The sequence below is a fragment of the Elephas maximus genome, chromosome 11 (assembly GCF_024166365.1).
Source record: "Elephas maximus indicus isolate mEleMax1 chromosome 11, mEleMax1 primary haplotype, whole genome shotgun sequence".
Classification (NCBI taxonomy): domain Eukaryota; kingdom Metazoa; phylum Chordata; class Mammalia; order Proboscidea; family Elephantidae; genus Elephas; species Elephas maximus.
Window position 1 is genome coordinate 59,562,896 of NC_064829.1, and position 20,371 is coordinate 59,583,266.

General features: G+C 40.6%; 1 protein-coding gene across 7 annotated transcripts; it reads left to right on the forward strand.

Moving 5' to 3' along the window:
* The first annotated feature begins 210 nt into the window (after positions 1-210).
* On the forward strand, positions 211-19,136 carry ELAC1 (elaC ribonuclease Z 1). Of its 7 annotated transcripts, none has more exons than XM_049901026.1 (5): positions 211-298; positions 697-3,787; positions 4,495-4,659; positions 13,113-13,580; positions 15,223-19,136. In XM_049901026.1, the coding sequence occupies exons 2-5, from the start codon at positions 3,679-3,681 to the stop codon at positions 15,687-15,689; spliced, it is 1,209 nt and encodes a 402-aa protein (XP_049756983.1). In that variant the 5' UTR covers positions 211-298; positions 697-3,678; the 3' UTR covers positions 15,690-19,136. The 7 variants fall into 7 exon arrangements, with proteins under 7 accessions (XP_049756983.1, XP_049756982.1, XP_049756981.1 ...); XM_049901025.1 differs by lacking the exon at positions 211-298 and adding an exon at positions 380-538; XM_049901031.1 differs by lacking the exon at positions 211-298 and having other exon boundaries at positions 791-886; positions 3,699-3,787.
* Positions 19,137-20,371: the final 1,235 nt, after the last annotated feature.

Genomic DNA, 20,371 nt, shown 5'->3' on the forward strand with positions numbered 1-20,371 from the left:
TCCTCTCAAGGCCCCTCACGGTTAAACTTTCAGGTTTAGCAGTTGAAAAACAGTAGGGTTCATCCCAACGCATGAATAAAAATTAGGCAAACACGTATGAGCAAAACATCACGAAGAATACTGTTGTTTGAAAACACTGCACGCAAAAAAAAAATTAAGGGGCGGGGGTAAGAGCAGTAAACGTTTTCAATTTTGGTGCTTAACGTTCCAGCAGTCGAAATTTAACAACCAGGCTCCGGCCCTGACGGGTCACCGCCACCATCTTACGGACAGCAAACTGCGGCAAGCGACGAAGAAGGTGAAGGATCTACAAGCGTTTTCCTCGGGGCTTACTAGGCGCGAGAAAGAGTGTGGACCCTCCCCCGGCGGCCTGTCCCGGGGCGGGTGCCACGGAGCGCGGACCTCCGAGAGTCCTAGAGCGGCCGCGCGGCCTCGCAGGCGGCGGCGCACTTCCGCCCGCACCAGTTGCCGCCTTGCGGACGTCTGGGTGTCGTTGCGGCCTGCCCTTGCTCGCTCCTTCCGCGGGCCTGGGGAGTGGGTGAGTGGGGCCGGGCGCGCCGCACGGGCAGGGCAGGGTCTGGCCCTGCGCGGAGGACCCAGGCCCGAGAGGGAAGGCGCGCTGTGGCCGCCCGGAGGAGCCCGAGACTCTGCCTCCCAGCGCTCTCGCTCTTTAGCGAGGCTAACCCTGTCTTACAGGAGAGAGAGCCTGTGCTCCCTCGAGTGGCCGAAGACCTGGCCTGGCTCTGTCCTGCTTCAGTCGCTCCGGGCTACCGTTCTTTCAGCTCTGAAATGGAGGGCAGCAGTCTCTGAGCGCTGGTTCTCAACCCCGGCATCCATTAGAATCGCTTGGAAAGTCTTCCAACTACTGTAGCTCCGGAATCACCAGGTGATTGTGATATGTAGCCAGGCCTGCGAACGTATTTTGCGTCCCACAGTACCTCGACCAGAAATGTGCATTTTGTCGAAGGTAGATCATAGTCATGAGAAAGCACGCAGCCAGCCATTTTTCGTCAAGACAGGGTTTGCTAACTCTTAATTCCTAGTGCCAAGAATGGTGCATGCCAAATAATGGAGCTCCCTAAATTTTGATGATTAGATAAATTTCTGATTACTTCCTGCTGTACTGGAAGGGCTTGACTAGTTTGTTTTTAATCTTTTTGTTGTGGAAACTTTCAAACATATATGAAAGTACAATAATACAATGAACCCTTATAGGGTCGCTATGAGTCCGAATCGACTGGACGGCACTGGGGTTTGTTTTTGGCTCAACTCATGATCAAGCTTGTTTCATCTGTGACCCTGCCTCCACTGAATTGTTTTGAAAGCAGATCTAAAATATGACATTTCATTCATTAATTAACTTACGTTTATAAACGTAATGCCATTGCCAATCTAATAGGAATTTCACATTATCATCTGCTATCAGGTGTTTAAACTTCCCCAGTTGTCTCTTTCCCAGCATCAGTTTGTCCAAATCAGGACCCAAACAAGCTACACATGTTGCCATTGGTTAACATCTCAACATTTAATTTATGTTTCCTTTCCCTCTTTATTATTATTTTTTCTTGCAACATACAGGTCATTTGTCCTGTAAAGTTTCCCACATACTAGATTTTGCTTTTTCTATCCCGGAGATGTCCTTTAACAAACTGGTACTTAGATCCACAGGTTTTTTCAGATTCAGGTTCTACTTTTTGGCAAGAAAACCTCATAGAGGTTATTGGAACTTCAAATTGCATCCATCAGGAGTTAGATAAGGTCTTGTTTCTCTTCGTGATTAAGATTAGTCAGTGGAGCTTTTCTGTACAAATTGTACCACAAAAAAAAAAACTAAACCCACTGCTGCCGAGGTGATTCTGACTCATAGTGACCCTGTAGGACAGGGTAGAACTACCCCATAGAGTTTCCAAGGAGCAGCTGGTAAATTCGAACTGCCGACCTCTTGGTTAGCAGCTGTAGCACTTACCCACTACACCACCAGGGTTTCCAGCTGTACCACTGAGTAACTAAATAATTGTCCAGGCAATTATACAAAGATGACAGCTAATAACTGCAAAAGGAATAAGAGAATTCCAATACCATCTTTTAGCAACCCCTACTGAAATAATGGCTCCTGGCAGCAATCAGTAGTAGTTACTAACATCAAGAGATACAGCCTCCTGATGGAAGTGCCACCTGATGGAAATGCCTAATAGCACCTATCAAGTACACTTGGAGGAATGGGGGTGGGGTGGGGATATAGACAAAACAAGATTGGCCATGAGTTGATAATTGTTGAAACTCGATGATGGATACATGGCAACGCATGATATTAATCTCTCTACTTTTGTATGTGTTTGAAATTTTTCATAATAGAAAGTTTTTAAAAAATGGATTGATTACTTGACTAGTAATTTCAGGCCAGCCTGATCCATCCATTATAGATTTCATTAGCTTTTTACTAAGTGATTCTCAAATTTGACTGCACATTAGAATCACGGGAAGTTTTTTTTTTTTTTTTAATAGTGAAACTCACATCTCACTGAAGGAATTTACTGCATTGTTCTGGGATGGAGCCCAATAATTGATAGGTTTCCAGAGCACTCCAGGTGATTCTAATATACTTCCAGGGTGTGTTTCACTGGCCTAGATCTATTATTTGTTAAAAAAAAAAAAAAAAATGATACTGTATCATTCCTCCTGCATTATTAGCGCCTGCTTTTTTTTTTTTTTTTTTTAAAGCTTTGTACACTGTTTATTCTCGCCTCTCTTGCAAACTGCAATCCAATAGGGAAGGCTCCGGGAGGGAGGCTTGATCTTGGAGGTGAAAATGTGGAGTAACACCTGGAAGGGACACTAGAGAGAACCTCAGGGTCTGTGTGTGGGGTAGAGAGATGCATTACCTTTTTTTGTGGGGTGGGATGTGGAGCGTACTGGATCCCAGAATGGAAAGGAAGACTAGATGATGTGTGGTTAGAAAAGCACATTCATCCTTATGACACATTTAAAAAAATTTATCAAATATTTTATTTGATAAAAGTTAATGCTGCTCATGGCAAGCAGAAACAATCCAAAAGTTTAGAAGTTAATAATCACCTCTCATTGTAATCATCCCTGAGATAACCAATATTAACAGTGTAGCATATATATCCTTCCACTCCAGACTTTCTCCATTTATATAAATGTAGGGACTTGGGAGATTGTTGTCATAAAAATGAGATCGTGCCATAGCCATCTGTAACGTTTTCATTGTCATCCCTCCAGGACAATAGTTGCGAACCTAACTATTAGCTGAAGAATAAATGGTTCATGGTGTGGATGTACAATAAAATATTCAACCATTTCCCTGTTGACATATATTCAGGTTGCTTCCAATTTTTAGCCATCTTAAATCCTACCACGATGAACATCCTACATAGATCCTTTATTTCTGTAGGGTAAATCACCAAAAATGGAATTGCTGATCTAAAGGGTATTATCAACATCATCATTATTATTGGTAATATGTATTACCAGATTACCCCCCAAAACATAGTAGCAATTCATCTCTCCACCACCGGTAATGTATAAGAGTTATATAATAATTATATAAGTAATTCTTAGAATTATTTATATGTCTGTTTTCCTTCTTGCCATCAATGTGAATAATCTATCATTGGCCATCTGTAAGTTTCAGTTTATTCACATTTATTCTGTTTGATGCACATCTTCCATCCCAGGAGTATACCAGAGACAGGAGATGTTCCCAGAAATAGTGAAAGAAAAAAGAGCAGTGCTACCAGTTGGCAGGAATCTACACATTCAACAGGTGACTGCTGATCACTTACAATAGCAGAGTCCTAAGTACTAACCCAGGAGCCCTGGTGGTGCGGTGGTTAAGTGCTCAGCCGTTAACCAAAAGATCGGCAGTTCAAACCCACCAACAGCTCTGTGAGAGATGTGGCACTCTGCTTCTGTAAAGATTACAGCCTTGGAAATCCTTTGGTGCAGTTCTGCTCTGTCCAGTGAGGTTGCTGTGAGTTGGAATTGACTCAGTGGCAATGGGGTTTTTGTGTTTGAAGTCCCAACCAGTCATGGACCCTGTCATTTGAGCTGGTGAGACATTCACTCAGCATTACTGTGAAGTACCAGCGTTACTGTAGAGTACCGTAGAGCATTACTGTTATTTATGGTTGCTCAGTGTGCCCCAGAGTCACCACTTGGTGAACATAATTAAAGTCCATCTCTTGCCCAGAACCTCAGCTACAACTTTTAATTGACTGAGCTCGGCTGCTTTGTTTTGTTTTGTTATTAGCAGTCACACAACATTTGATAACTTGTGGTTTTAGCCAGTTAGGAGTTTGGATTTTTTCCACAGAAATCTTACTTTGGATTTGTGTGGAAAACTGTTAGAGGACAGGGATTCAAACTGTTCTGAATAACCAAAAAATAACTAGCAGTGATCTCACAGGAACCTGTTTTTGGTGATTGTGAGTCGTTCTGTGAAATACTCCCCAGGTGATCTTTCCATTGCAGGGTGGAAGATGTCGATGGATGTGACGTTCCTGGGAACAGGTGCAGCATACCCATCCCCAACCCGAGGTGCTTCTGCTGTGGTCCTTCGGTGTGAGGGCGAATGCTGGCTCTTTGACTGTGGAGAGGGAACTCAGACACAGCTTATGAAAAGCCAGCTTAAAGCAGGTTAGTGTGCATTCAGCTACCTCATTATGATGATTTCTGGCTGTGCTTCATTTTCTTGGCTTTCATTGGCTCTTTTGTTCAGAAACAGTCCTGTGTCCACTTCAGCGCTGGAGCCCTGACAAAATTTGGAAGGCCCCCAGTCATCTGGCTATGGCCACTGAGGCTCATTTGTTTATTTATTTGCTTTTCATTTATCCTCTAAATGTTGAGAGCAAGGATTTATGTAGGCTTGAGGGAGCGTGGCATGGGCTACATCAGGCACAGTAAATGGATACTGCCCCAGCAGCTCAGTAAAGAGGAGTGGTGCACATACTTATTTCCAACAGGAGATAGAAGTATCAGGAGAGGGATGCAAAGGGCACTAAATGTTCAGAGGAGGGGGACATCCCAGAGAAGGTGGCCTCTGAGTTGTTGAAGGATGAGGAGAGGAAGGGCATTCTAGTCAGAGGGAGTGGAATGAACAAAAGCCCAGCACCGGGGAGACTGATTGCCCAATCAGGCAAATCTGGGTTCCAGTCGAAGCTCTGTCTTGAGCTTGTGACCTTAGCAGATCAGCCAGTCATTCTTAAGCTTTAATGTCTTTGTGTTGAAAATGAGGGGAAAACTCTATTTAGAAGAGGTGTTATGAGAATTATATGTAATGGGCCCATCTCTGTGTGGTTGCCTCCTTATCATCAATTAAATCTTAGCTCAAATGCCATTTCTCAGAGGATTTCTGAGCCTCTTGGATTAAGTATTTCCTCTTTCACCCCAGTCATTCTACTGCTTTGTCCTATTTTACTGACTTCTTAGCATCATCAATATCTGAAATAATGTTATCTAAATAGTTTCTGTATTCACTGTCCGTGTCCTTGCACTACAAAGTAAGCTCAGTGGTCAATTATGTATTAAAAAAAAAAAAAAAAACCCAAACTCGTTGTTGTTGAGTCGATTCCAACTCGTAGCGGCACTATAGGACAAGGTAGAACTGCCTCATAGAGTTTCCAAGGAGTAGCTGGTGGATTCGAACTGCTGAACATTTGGTTAGCAGCCAAGCTCTTAACCACTGTGCCACCAAGGTTCCAATTATGTATCAGTAGGTGCCTAATAGATACTGTTTAGCTAATGAGTGATAAGATGCTAAGCACTTAGTTTAATGCCTCTCACTCTTCAGGTCTTGGTAAATGGTAGTTACGAAAGTCATTATTCCATCACAGTGCATGGCATTTTGTAATTTAGGAAAGATACTTCCAGAGTCTGAGGATCCTTGGCCTACTGATGGAAACTGATGTGCAAACAGACAGGTGCAGTGTAAGATGATAAGCAGAATAATAGGGGTGTTTCTGAGAACTTTTTGAGCATGAGGGAGGGCGACACTAAATGCCTGCATGTTCAAAGAAAGCATCCCAGAGATGGTGACAGTTGGATTAAGATTTAAAAGATGAATAGACGTATCTCCAGGGAGAGGAATAGGGGTGGATGTTCCAGGAAGAGATAACAAAGTGAACAGAAAGTCAGGGAGTTTCCAGGAAAGAAATGGCATGTTTGGGGAACATTAAGCCATCCAGCATTGAGTACTTGGCTAGGAGAAATGGGAAATGAGAATGCTGAAAAAAAAAGTGAGGGCAGAAGTCTTCTATGCATGTTAAGGTATCTGGACTTTATTATTCTATTGGACTAAGAAACCATTAAAAGTTTTTAGTCAGAGGGCTAACATGATTTGTCTTGTGTTTTAGGAGAGAGTTTTCTGATAACAAATAGATTGAGAGAGAGACTACCATTAGGGAGACCAGTTCCAAGGCAGTTGCATTCATCTGAAAGAGTGGATGAGGACATTGAAGCAGGAAGTAGGGGTAGGGACGGAGACAAAGAACTCAACTTACAGATACTTGTGGAGTCAACGGGAAGTGGTGACTGATTAGATGTCTAGGGTGTGAGGAAGTGAAGAACTGAAAGTGTAACAGGTCACCAGTGATGATGCCCTGGACCAAAATAGGGAGCTAGGAAAAGAGCTGTTGGAGGAAGGAACTAATGCATAGAGTTTGGGACACAAGGCCTTGAGGTGCATGCGGTTCAACCCTAGTTATATACTGTCTTGTGTTGAAACCTTGAGGTGAGGGTAGATACTGTATGCTTCACGTTCCTTGGATTACACCGGTGTTCTTTTCATGAGCACTCTCAGGGTAGGCACGGGCCAGAGTGGAAGCTGTGATATTTAACATCTTAGAGAATAGGAGTTGAGATGGGGTAGGCAGTGGATTAAAATAGAAACAAGGAACTGTTTAGTGTGGCTTTCAGAGTTTTGGGAGTAGGGGTGAATCTTTACTTTTTATTTAATACCTTTATAAGTTATTTAATGCTACATAACAAATTACCACAAACCTACAGCCTTAAAACAACACACATTTATTATCTCATAGTTTCTGTGAGTCAGGGAGTCTAGACCCTGCTTAGCTGGGTCCTCTGTTTCAGGGTCTCAGTAGGCTGCAGTCAGGGGTTGGCTAGGGCTCTGGTCTCATCAGAGGCTAAACTGGGGAAGAATCTGCTTCCAACCTCACTCAGGCTATTGTCAGTATCCTTGCAGTTGTAGAACCAAGCCTGCCCTCAGCTCCTAGAGGTGGCCCAAAGTTCCTTGCCATGTGGGGCATCTGCTCTATGGTAGCTTCTTCATAGCCAGCAAAGGAAAGAGAGACTCTAGAGTGAGTCATCTTGCAAGACAGAGTCTTACATAACAGAATCATGTCACATCCCTGTGCCCTTTTCTGCTATTTAGAAACAAGTCACAAGTTCCATCCACACTCAAACAAAGGGGATTACAGAAGGATGTGAACACCAGGAGGCAGAGATCATGGAGGCTACCATAGATCTTCTTGCAGTAATACTCTTCTGTAATATTTTATATTTTACAATTATTATATATATGTGTATATTTAAATAAACATACAAAGCTAAACCAACCTGGCAGAAACAAGAACAAAAAGGCCAAAGGGAACCTTTAGTTTACTAAATTTTTATTATCTTGAAAAAAAATTCTTGTCCTTAGAGAGGAAGGCAGGATGGTAATCCCAGAGCATTACCTATGTCTCTAGCATCTCAAATGCTGCCAGTCTCAAACTGGAAAGAAGCACCCTCAGTACACACTGGTTTTTCTCAATAACCCATAATGGAACATTCATTATTTGATTTATTGAAACTCTTTACAGCTGCTACTACCTCTGGGAATAGTATGTTTTCTGAGTTTAATAAGGAAATACCTTCTATTTATCTAAACATACATCTTTTAAGCTTCCATGGTTCTAATATGTAAGCATTGATTAACAAGTTCACGTGTCTGTATCTTTCATAATTTTAAAGAATGAGCATAATCCTTTTTTCTCTTCAAAAAGGGTTATAAAATGATAAAAAAATACAAAAGTATAATCACAAAAGGTATATGTGCTTATTTTAAAAGTTCAAACAAAGCAGAAAAGTCTAAATAAGAAAAAGCCCAAGTCCATTGCTCACAGATAAATTTTCTGTGCAGGTAGATATAATAATGGTATGGGTGTATTTGAAAAGACCAAAATGGATGTCAGGAGACGCTCTGAAACTTGCTCTTGAACATAGAGTAGCTAAAGCAAATGGAAAAAAATGATGAAGTAAAAGAGCTAAACAGAAGATTTCAAAGGGCGGCTTGAGAAGACAAAAGTAACATGTTATAATGACATGTGCAAAGACCTGGAGTTAGAAATCAAAAGGGAAGAACATGCTCAGCATTTCTCAAGCTGAAAGAACTAAAGAAAAAATTCAAGCTTCAAGTTGTAATATTGAAGGATTCTATGGCAAAATATTGAATGATGCAGGAAACATCAAAAGAAGATGGAAAGAATACACAGAGTCATCCTACCAAAAAGAATTGGTCGATGTTCAGCCATTTCAGGAGTTAGCATTGATCAAGAACCAATGGTAGTGAAGGGAGAAGCCCAAGCTGCCCTGAAGGCATTGGTGAAAAACAAGGCTCCAGGAATTGACAAAATGCCCACTGAGATATTTTAGCAAATGAATGCAACACTGGAAGTGCTCACTCATCTAGGCCAAGAAATTTGGAACATAGCTACCTGGCCAACTGACTGGAAGAGATCCATATTTGTGCCTGTTCCAAAGAAAGGTGATATATCAAAATGCAAAAATTACCAAGCAATATCATTAATATCACAGGCAAGTAAAATTTTGTGGCAGATAATTCAAAATCAGTTGCAACGATACATCAAAAGGGAACTGCCAGAAATTTAAGCCAGATTCAGAAGAGGACGTGGAATGAGGGATGTCATTACTGATGTCACATGGATCTTGGCTGAAAGCAGAGAATACCAGAAAGATGTTTACCTGTGTTTTGTTGACTATGCAAAGACATTTGACTGTGTGGATCATAACAAACTATGGGTAACATTGTGAAGAATGGGAATTCCAGAACACTTAATTATACTAATGAGGAACCTGTGCATAGACCAAGAGGCAGTCGTTCAGACAGAACAAGGGGATACTGCATGGTTTAAAATCAGGAAAGGTATGCGTAAGGGTTGTATCCTTTCACCGTACTTATTCAGTCTGTATGCTGAGCAAGTAATCCAAGAAACTGGACTATATGAGGAATGCGGCGTCAGGATTGGAGGAAGACTCGTTAATAACCTGTGATATGCAGATGACATGACCTTGCTTCCTGAAAGTGAAGAGGACTTGAAGCACATACTGGTGAAGATCAAAGATTACAACCTTCATTATGGATTACACCTCAATATAAAGAAAACAAAAATACCCCATACCTCACTCCATGCACAAAAACGAGCTCAAAATGGATCAAAGACCTAAATATAAAATCTAAAACGATAAAGATCATGGAAGAAAAAATAAGGACAACATTAGGACCTCTAATACATGGCATAAACAGTATACAAAACATCACTAACAATGCAGAAGAAAAACTAGATAACTGGGAGCTCCTAAAAATCAAACACCTATGCTCATCCAAAGACTTCACCAAAAGAGTAAAAAGATACTTACACACTGGGGAAAGGTTTTTAGCTGTGACATTTCCAATCAGTGCCTGATCTCTAAAATCTACCTAATACTGCAAAAACTCAACTGCAGAATGAGAAATAACCCAGTTAAAAAATGGGCAAAAGATATGAACAGATACTTCACTAAAGAAGACATTCAGGTAGCTAACAGATACATGAAGAGATGCTCAGGATCATTAGCCATTAGAGAAATGCAAATCAAAACTACAATGAGATTTCATCTCACTCCAACAAGGTTGGCATTAATCCAAAAAACACAAAACAATAAATGTTGGAGAGGTTCTGGAGAGACTGGAACACTTATACACTGCTGGTGGGAATGTAAAATGGTATAACCACTTTGGAAATCGTTTTGGCGTTTCCTTAAAAAGTTAGAAACAGAACTACCATACAATCCAGCGATCCCACTCCTTGGAATATTCTAGAGAAATAAGAGCCTTTACAGGAACAGATATATGCACACCCATGTTCATTGCGGCACTGGTTACAATAGCAAAAAGATGGAAGCAACCAAGGTGCCCATCAACGGATGAATGGATAAATAAATTATGGTATATTCACACAGTTGAATACTACACATCGATAAAGAACAGTGACGAATCTGTGAAACATTTCATAACATGGAGGAATCTGGAAGGCATTATGCTGAGTGAAATTAGTTGCAAAAGGACAAATATTGAGACCACTTGAGAAATAGTTTAAATAGAGAAGAAAATATTCTTTGATGGTTACTAGAGGGGGAAGGGAGGGAGGGAAGGGTGGGAGAGGGGTATTCACTAATTAGGTAGAAGATAAGAACTACTTTAGGTGATGGGAAAGATAACACAATACAGGCGAGATCACAACTGGACTAAACCAAAAGCAAAGAAGTTTCCGGAATAAACTGAATGCTTTGAAGGCCAGTGTAGCAGGGGCGGGGGTTTGGGGACCATGGTTTCAGGGGACGTCTAAGTCAATTGGCATAATAAACTCTATTAAGAAAGAAAGAAAGCAAAAATCTTCACAACTGGACCAATAAGCAACATAATGATAAATGGAGAAAATATTGAAGTTGTCAAGGATTTCCTTTTACCTGGATCCACAATCAGTTTCACGGAAGCAGCAGTCAAGAAACCAAACAACGCATTGCATTGGGCAAATCTGCTGCAAAAGACCTCTTTAAAGTGTTAAAAAGCAAAGATGTCACTTTGAGGACTAAGGTGTGCCAGACCCAAGCCATGGTATTTTCAATCGCATCATATATGTGAAAGCTGGACAGTGAATAAGGAAGACTGAAGAAGAATTGATGCCTTTGAATTATGGTATTGGAGAAGAATATTGAATATACCATGGACTGCCAGAAGAACGAATAAATCTGTCTTGGAAGAAGTACAGAGTACTCCTTGGAAGCGAGGATGGTGAGACTTAGTGTCATGTACTTTGGACATGTTATCAGAAGGGACCAGTCCCTGGAGAAGGACGTCATGCTTGGCAAGGTAGAGGGTCAGCGAAAAAACGGAAAACCCTCAACAGATGAATTGACACAAAGGCTGCAGCAGTGGGCTGGACTGCGCAGCGTTTTGTTCTGTTGTATATAGGGTCACTATGAGTTGGAACCGACTCGACAGCACCTAACAACAACATGGGTGTATCTGTATGTGTGTGTATGTATGTGTAGTTTTGTATAAATGGGATCATACTAGGTGTAACCTGAATTTTTTTTCACTGAACAATATATTGCAGGCACTTTCCCATGGCAGTAAATATAACTGCATCATCCTTTTTAGTGGATGTTTGGTATTCTAGTCCTTTATGGGATGACATATTTCCTCCCCCCATAACTTTTTTGTTCTCAAATGAAAAAGACCTCATGCATTTTTCTCTTCATTTTATAACTTCCTCATATCTTTGATAATTGTGGTTGCCATTCCTTCTCCTTGTGAAATCGTTTCTTGAAAAATGGAATGTTTGTCTTCTGTGAAACTGTGATAACTGTGGGAAGCAATTTTTTGCCTGCTTAATTTGTCTCACTTGGTTTGTGTTCTCAGGTTGTTTTGGTGTTCAGTTCTGGCTTTGTTTTGGAGAGATAGGGAGAGGGCCCCAAAAGTCTGATGTTGGCAGGTTTGAGACCAGTGGGACTTAGCAGCCACCCTAGCTTTTGTGTCTCCGGAGGCCTCAGGACACATTAGAGGTGCTCAGCAGCCTGGATGGGTGAAGAAGAAAATGGAAGGGTTCTAGAAGTCAAATAACAGCAAAAACAAGAGCTATAAAGAAAAAGAGGAGTATGGAGAAATTTCTAGAGTGCCTCCTGGAATTCTCAAGGTCCAAACTTGACCTCTGTTCCAGTTAGTGTTCTCTGTCTCCTGGTTCCTAGCCCTTGGTGTGGTAAGCTGGGAAGACTTGCTTGGAGAACACTTTTGCCTTGAAGTCATTGGAAATCACGTTACAAATAAACTGTTCCGTTCTTTGGTATCACATATTTGAAATACATGGGCCATGAGCTAGCAGTGGAAGCCTCTGTTATACTGAAAATGTGTTCAATTGTGATTGTCACTTTTCAAATGCCTTGTGGTGCATCTCAGAAAAATGCTGATGTGACCTCCTAGCACATACCAGCAGTAAACTCAGTTCACCACTGCCTAAATCAGGTTACAACCTGAGCCAATATAAACTGAAAAAGCTGTTGTGTTAATTCAGACTGAAAGGAAGAGATGAGCCCAAGTACCCTTGCATAATACCAGAGCAGATCAGATCTCTGAACTGCATTCCAGTGTCTACTACCCACCTCCTCTCCTCTCCCTTCCTCAGCCCATTCCTCTCCCACCTCCCTGTTTCCCTCACCTCCCTACCCTTTTCCTCCCTCACCCCCCTCCTTTCTTGTCCTCTCCCTCCAACCTCTTCCAAACAAGCAGAGTCTGACTTGGCTGGTTAATCTCTGGCCAGCGTAGAGAGTCCTTAAAAGGCAGTTTTGGGTTCAGGGCACTCGTCCAGTCATTTGGAGCCAGTGGAACATTTGTTTTGCTGAAAGTACATGCTTGCCATTCTTAGAGGGAGCAGTAGGGGGCAGTATGACTGCCAGTGCTTTTGACACTTGAGGCCTATCTAGTATATAAATTATTTTGGTACACTTGTGTATTTCACTTATTTTTAGATGAGAGGATATGTAGGAAAATACTCTGAAAACTGTAAAACTGTAAAATTTGAAGATGTTTTATGAAAAAAAAGTAATGTTAAAACCATCCAGTGAAATAAAGTCTATCTTTGTTGTTTCTGAAATCATGTGAAAAAATGCAGACATGTTAGTTCATAGTGGTAAGTAGAATTTCTAAATTCATTTTACTGCTTCTTATATAAATTGTTATACCTGTTTCAAATAGCTTTGTATGAGTTTTCATTTCTAAAAAATTTCCAATGTTGTTTCTCTATCTTAATCAAAAGGGAGAATTACCAAGATCTTCATCACACATCTTCATGGAGACCATTTCTTTGGCCTTCCTGGCCTCCTCTGCACAATCAGTCTGCAGAGTGGCTCCATGGTCACCAAACAGCCTCTCGAAATCTATGGCCCTGTAGGTCTTCGGGACTTTATCTGGCAAACCATGGAACTCTCTCAGACAGAACTGGTCTTCCCATATGTGGTCCATGAGCTGGTACCCACTGCAGATCAGTGTCCTACAGAAGAACAGAAAGAATTCACTCATGTGAAAAGAGCAGACAGCCCTCCCAAGGAAGGACAAGGGAGAACTATCCTGTTAGACTCAGAAGAAAACTCATACCTTTTGGTTGATGATGAACAGTTTGTTGTCAAAGCATTTCGCCTCTTTCACCGAATTCCCTCCTTTGGATTTTCAGTCATGGAGAAGAAACGCCCAGGTAAACTCAACGCACAGAAACTAAAAGACCTGGGTAAGTTTGTTTTTTTCCCCCTTCTCATCAATCCCGCTCGTGTTAACTGGAGCTATTACAAGTATCATAGTATTCTTCCTTTCCTGTCTCCCAGGCCTAAAACTAATACGTTTTCTATTTCCTTGCCCAAAGTTTGCTTATTTGTTAAGGGAAAGCCTTGGAGCCAGAAGGATGCTATTCAGACCAAAAACCAAATTCTTAGTTTGTCCTCTCTTCAGTTTATGCTCTCTTGGTTGGCAGGAGTGGTTTGGGTGCTGCTGGTGGTGGTTGTTTTAGATCTGGGCATTTATTTGCATATGCCTTGCATTTGAAAGATCTTTTTGTTGACATCTTTGGCCTGAAATCTTTCTTGCCATAGTTCTTAATAATCTTGCAACTACAGTCTGCTCTTTCAACCTTGATTAAGTTAATCTGGTGTTTAGAACGCACCATCTCTACCAATTTTACATACCTAGGATCATCACAGTTGGAAGCAAAGCACACAAAGATGGGCTGGGCCCCTTGTAAACCTTCACACTCCCCTGTGCTAGGCCATCCTGCGTGAGATGGGTCCCCTGCACGTCTTGTGAAACAGCGTCCAAGCCCGTTATTCCTCCAGCATCACTGCCCTTCTTGGCATGGTCACGGCAGGGACTCTAAAAAGCATGGTGGTGTTTTTGTATGTTTGTTTCTATGTTTGCACAATCTTTTCCTTCCTCCCCAACTAAAACATAAAGATAGATACTAAGGAAAAGTAACTTTGGCAAAAAAAAAAAAGTTGCTGTCAAGTTGATTCCAACTCATAGCAACCCTATAGGACAGAGTGGAACTGCCCTGTAGAGTTTCCGAGGAGCGCCTGGCGGATCGAACTGCTGACCCTTTGGTTAGCAGCCGTAGCACTTAACCACTGTACCACCAGGGTTTCCACTTTGGCCAAAGGTAGTTTTATTACATAAAAGCATGAAGAGATACTGTTCTATTTGGAAACTTTAAACGTGATCTGTATTGGAATTAGTGATCACATTATATTTGATACAGGTTTTGCCCAGCATGATGACTAGGTGTTATTCTAGATTTCTATGAGACTTAAGCCCAGTTTGGTAAATGTGGAGCTGCCTCTGTCTACCAAGAAAGTGGATTATGTATGATTCCCTGAAATTTCACTTAATCCTGTGATCCAAACAATCTCCTTTTATAATGTTTTTATTAAGTGAGCCAGTTTGTAGGTACCTGTCTTAATTAGGCATTGATTATGTTGTTATTTAAATGTATTCTTTAATTTTACCTGAAGATAAACATATTAAAGAAAGCACTCTCAAAACTGTCATTCCCATGCGAAGCAGAGGCTGTTGTTTTGACTGTAATGAAGTCTTAGTGGGACTTAGGAGCTTAAAACTCATCTGACACATATATGTGGGGAGTACTTTAAGTACTAAAAAAAAAAAAAAATTAAGTACTAGGGCATTCTAATATCAATAGGTTAAAAATAAATTTAAAAAAATATCTAAATATTCCAGTTTTATACAAGTAGTAAAAACACAATAATTATGAAAAGAAATGGATGCCTTTTCCATTTGCTATTTGCTGTACTATTAAAAGAGACTCCTTTAGGAAGCCATAAATTCCATTCCCATGATGTAATATTATCTGCCTTCATCATTAGGTGTTCCACCCGGTCCTGCCTATGGGAAGCTGAAAAATGGAATTTCTGTTGTTCTGGAAAACGGGGTTACAGTTTTTCCCCAAGATGTTTTAAAAACGCCTATTGTTGGAAGAAAAATCTGCATCTTAGGTGACTGTTCAGGGGTCGTGGGTGATGGAGGAGTGAAGCTGTGCTCTGAAGCAGACCTGTTGATCCACGAAGCGACCCTGGATGATACCCAGATGGACAAAGCAAAGGAACACGGCCATAGCACACCACAGATGGCCGCAACATTTGCAAAGTTGTGCCAAGCAAAGAGGCTGGTTCTGACTCACTTCAGTCAGAGGTACAAACCAGTTGCCTTGGCCAGAGAAGGAGAAACAGATGGTATTGCAGAACTGAAAAAGCAAGCTGAATCAGTGTTAGATCTCCAAGAAGTGACTCTAGCAGAAGATTTTATGGTGATTGGCATTCCAATCAAAAAATGAAACCAGTGTTCCTGAATGCATATTGACACGTCAGTGGGTATGTTACTGAACCTCCAGTCCAGCTGGGTTTTTTGTTTGTTTGGTCTTGGGGCCTAATAAATTATTTGGGGCCTAATAACAAAAAAAAAATTTTTTTTTTTAATAACCCTAAAAAGGATGGTGCTGCATTGCTGAACTGACTCAGCAGTAAGAGGGAGCAAGCTTTTTGATAATAAATAATTTTAAAAAGAAAAAGAACAGGCATCCTTCTTTTCTTTAAAGTTCATATTTGACAAAATGATAGGCTATTCAGATACACTTCTTGTTTTGTGACTACTGCCTCAGCTATAAGCCAATACCCCATACAATCCCGTGTTTAACTTCTGCCCAGCCTTATTGCTATTATTGGCAAAGGGCTCGGGATATTTTGGCAGTTTGTGTTGAATCTGCTCTTGTTATTAACAATAGAGAGAAATGTAATGGGGCATTGAACATGCAAGATTGGAGACAGCATGTTAAATCTTGAAGTCTTTGCTGGGAAACTGAATGCAGGGTCAGGCTAGGTGTTTCTCTTTCAATGTATATTTTACTGAACTTCCTGGTTTGCTGTAACTCTGAGGGTCTCAGGTAGAGTGATACCACACCCCTGGGGGGCTTTGAAATTGTGGGAATGTTTTTGTTGTTGTCACAATGACTTGGGGGCGCTACTGGTACTTAGTGGGCAGGGGCCAGGGATGTTAGATGTCCTGCAAAATTTGGGTCAGTCCTGTGCAATGAAGAATTATCTCATCCCAAAATGCAAATTGCAGACATGTTGAGATACACAGCAAGTTAAAACTTGTACTTCCAATGTGAATATACCTTATCAAAATGAGTAACATAACCAGTTGAATTACTAGTCAAATCCTACAACCAATCCTAAAGAACTAGCTAAGTGAATATGTTGGAATTGGAGTGTAACAGCAAATATTATTTGAAAGAAATGAGCCATCAGCTGGAGCTTATGAATCAGGAGGTAAAGAAATGATGTCTGTTAAACTGAGCTTTGATTTATATATCCCTGTTAATATTTCTTTGTGCACAAGTTTAATAAGCGCCCTTTCTAGAATAACTTGTCCTTCTGAGCTGTCCATCGTCTGTCCACCATGGGTTATCTCTGACTCCTTTGCCCCAGAATATTTCTCAAAATGTTTTCTACAGAAAGCTAGTCTCGAGCGCTGGTTGATTCAGAAGGACTCCCTAATCAAATCAGTTGGAGAAACCTGTTATGCTATGTGTCCCTCTGGGAGTGTTGTAGTATCCATCACCATATGAAAAAGTATTGCTTGAGTGATCATAAACCAGTCTTAGGGGCCAGAAAGACTTGATTTCTAGATCCCATTCTTTACCTTTTGAGCTGTGAGGGCTGCAGCATGTTGCTGCAGCTTGTTTATCTTTAAAATGGGAAAAATAATAAGATCTACTTCATAGGGCTGTTAGGAAGATAAACAAGACAAGGCATATAAGGAGCATAGCATAGTACAGAGATATGTCAACTCTGTTGAAGCCCTTTCTCATTCCTATTGCACCATGTCATATCTATTAACATCACAAGAACTAGAGAATTTTACAGTACACGCATTAAGAAACATTTTGATAGTGTCAAATTCCTTTGGGTTCTCAAGCTTCTTTGGTCAAAATTCTGTCTAGTTCCAGAGTCTCCAAAGTAGTGATGGTCGGGATTGATCTGGTTACCCTAGATCTCAATCATCCTGAAGCAGTCTCTAGAATGGTCTGATTCTGTCCTACTCTAAGCTCTCAGCTCTCAAAGTACTAAAATTTGACCAAACTTAAAGTGCAACTTGTTTTCCAAACTCAGTCCAAACAAGCATGCATTTATATTTGCTGTGGCCCAGGACTTTACATGAGAGAATGGCGAATATCTCTATTATAATGACTGATATCTCTACTGCATGGAGCTCTTGAGCATAGAGAGTGTGTCTTGGCCACCAGTACATTCTTGGAAATGCCCACCTAGTAAGCACTCAGAAATGTTAATTGAATTAAATGAAGTATTGATATAATTAGTGTGCAAACTTTAGGACATACATCTGCGCCTACCCCATTTCATACTGTACTTATCAAAAAACTTTTAATCACCTTGTTTGAGTGCACCATTCTTTGAGTACCAACTAAATGTCATGCTTTATTGTGTTGGTAATACATAAATGAATGTAAGACAAAATTGCAGCCCCAAGCACACAGTCTAATGCTAGGGACAGATAGGTAAACAAAATAAATATACCGTTCTTTCAAATGTTTTCCTAATCTTGTAGCCTGGCACTAAGTTTTGTTGCCTCTAAGCATTACTTGGTAACTGATTTGAGCTGTGCCCTTAGAATCCAGCCGTACATACATTAATATGTGGGTTAAGCCTTTAGAGACCATGGGAACGTGGGAACAAATTGATAGGTTGAATTGAACGTAGGGTATCAGTCCATGGTGAGAATTCTTTCTAGGACCCTCTTCTGGCCTAGAATTTGTTCTTAATAATAAGATCATTCCAAGAATTTGTGGAGCTAGAACGGAGAATGAAGCTTAGATCGGACCTCTCAGAGCCTGTGATCTGCTCATGGGCTCTGTGACTCTTAGGGGGTATTATACTATGTAAATCGTGCCCCAAACTTATTTGATCACTGAACCCTCTTTTTTGCCAAGGAACATCTTGGAACACTGAGAAGTGCTGGTCCTTAATACTTCTCAAAATTATTATATTTATATCTTTTACCTGCACAATTTATTGAGGTAAGAATTGCATGTGTACACTTAGCATAGTATTTTCTCTGTCTTAAACTGACTTTCACATGTCAGGAATCGTTAGATACCTGTTTGTTGTAGATGAGAAATAACACTGTCCACGTTTTAAAGGTGTTTCATCATCATCCATTGCTGTCAAGTCGATTTCAGAATACACCCTAAGTCAGCTCTGTTTTCTAATATTCATAAGCTTTTAATGACTTTTTAATCATAAAAGCAGCATATGCTCGGTAAAGAATTTTTTTAAAAAGGTTCGAAAAAAGAGAAAGAATTAGTCATAATTCCACCATTCAGAGAGAGCTACTACTTCTGGTCCAGTGGTCCTCAACTGAGGTGTGAGACAGTATTACTCAGAGTGAGTAGGTAGATGGAGACCCTTGGACTCTGCTTCCAGAGAGACTAATTTGGTAGGTCTGGAGTGGTACCCAAGAATCTGTATTTTTAATAAGCTCCCCATGTGATCCTGAAGTATATATGGGTAGCAGACAACATTGGGAGAAGAATTTTTTCTGTACACTTAAAAAACTTAGAGTGTGTGTATATATTTTGTGTATGTTTACATACATAATATGTTTACATAGGTGTATATCACACATTTTTACATGTCTGTTGACCACCTCAACTTTTCCTCATTTAACATATCATGAGCATTTTCCCACAGCATTAAATGTTCTTTGGAAACATGAATGAAATGATTTTATATTATTCCAGTCTGTAGATGTTATATAATTTAACCATTTTCCTACTTTTGGAGTATCGAAATTGTTTTCCAGTATTGTAATAATACTGTCATGAATATTCTTGTGCTTAAATCATTTTTATCTCTGAGTATTTCCTTGGGACTGATTTCTCTGAGGGTCAGACATATATGATTTATTTCTTTAAACTCTGGGTAAGATTCACACACTTATTTCCTGACCCACACTCATAGCAGCAGCATGTGAGAGGCCTGTTTTGCTACACCATTGATATATAATATTATCCTCAATTAATGACCTTTCTGAAACTTCTTTTCTAAGATACTAGTCCTATAGATATTATTTTTTGCCTCCTAGTACAAATGAAAGGAGGGTTGCTGGTACAATGTTTAAGCACTCGGCTGCTAAACAAAAGGTTGGCGATTTCAACCCACTCAGCGGCTCCACAGGAGAAGGACTTGGTGATCTGCTGCCATAAAGATTACAACCTATGAAATCCTATGGAGCAGTTCTGCTCGGTCACACGGGGTCACTGTGAGCCGAAGTCTGTCAGCATCACCTAACATCAACAACAGTGCAAATGGAGTTATTATACCTTCTAACAGAGTTCAATCGTAGTTTCCTTGAATATTTTTATGCCAGCTTAAAAAATTGGCAGTTTATGCTTCCAAAACCAAAAGCCAAACCCATTGCTCTTGAGTCGATTCCAACTCATAGCAGCCCTATAGGACAGAGTAGAGCTGCCCCATGGGGTTTCTAAGACTGAAATCTTTGTGGAAGCAGAGTGCCATATCTTTGTTCTGCAAAGAGGCTGGTGGGTTTGAATGCCGTAAGCGCTTGACCACTACGCCACCAGGGCTCCTAGTTTTTGCCTAAAGGGGTAAAAGCCCTTACTGCTTCAAATATGCCCATGGCAAATGTACAGTGAAGGTACTTTTGTCCTCACAAAGGTATAAATTTATAGTGAAATGTACTGGTTCTGTCTTTACTGATTGATGGATTTTTCAGATAATAAATGAGTCAGAGCATTTTTCCTATATGAGAAGAATAAAAAAGAAGTGTTTGTGATGCTTTGAATGTTCGCTTTTGGCTGGATAAGAAAAGAGTTGGAGGAGGGAGTGGGATATGGAGTAAGATCAAGAAATGTTTTTTTTCCATCCCATCAAAACCCAGTGTCGTCGATAGCAGGAAGTAAACTGTTAATGTCTA

Bases quoted from the DNA above. Each gene is read 5' to 3' on its own strand.
- ELAC1 (XM_049901026.1), top strand. From the start codon at position 3,679: ATGCACATCTTCCATCCCAGGAGTATACCAGAGACAGGAGATGTTCCC. The intron at 3,788-4,494 runs GTGACTGCTGAT...TTTCCATTGCAG, and splicing joins GGAATCTACACATTCAACAG to GGTGGAAGATGTCGATGGAT. The intron at 13,581-15,222 runs GTAAGTTTGTTT...CTTCATCATTAG, and splicing joins ACAGAAACTAAAAGACCTGG to GTGTTCCACCCGGTCCTGCC.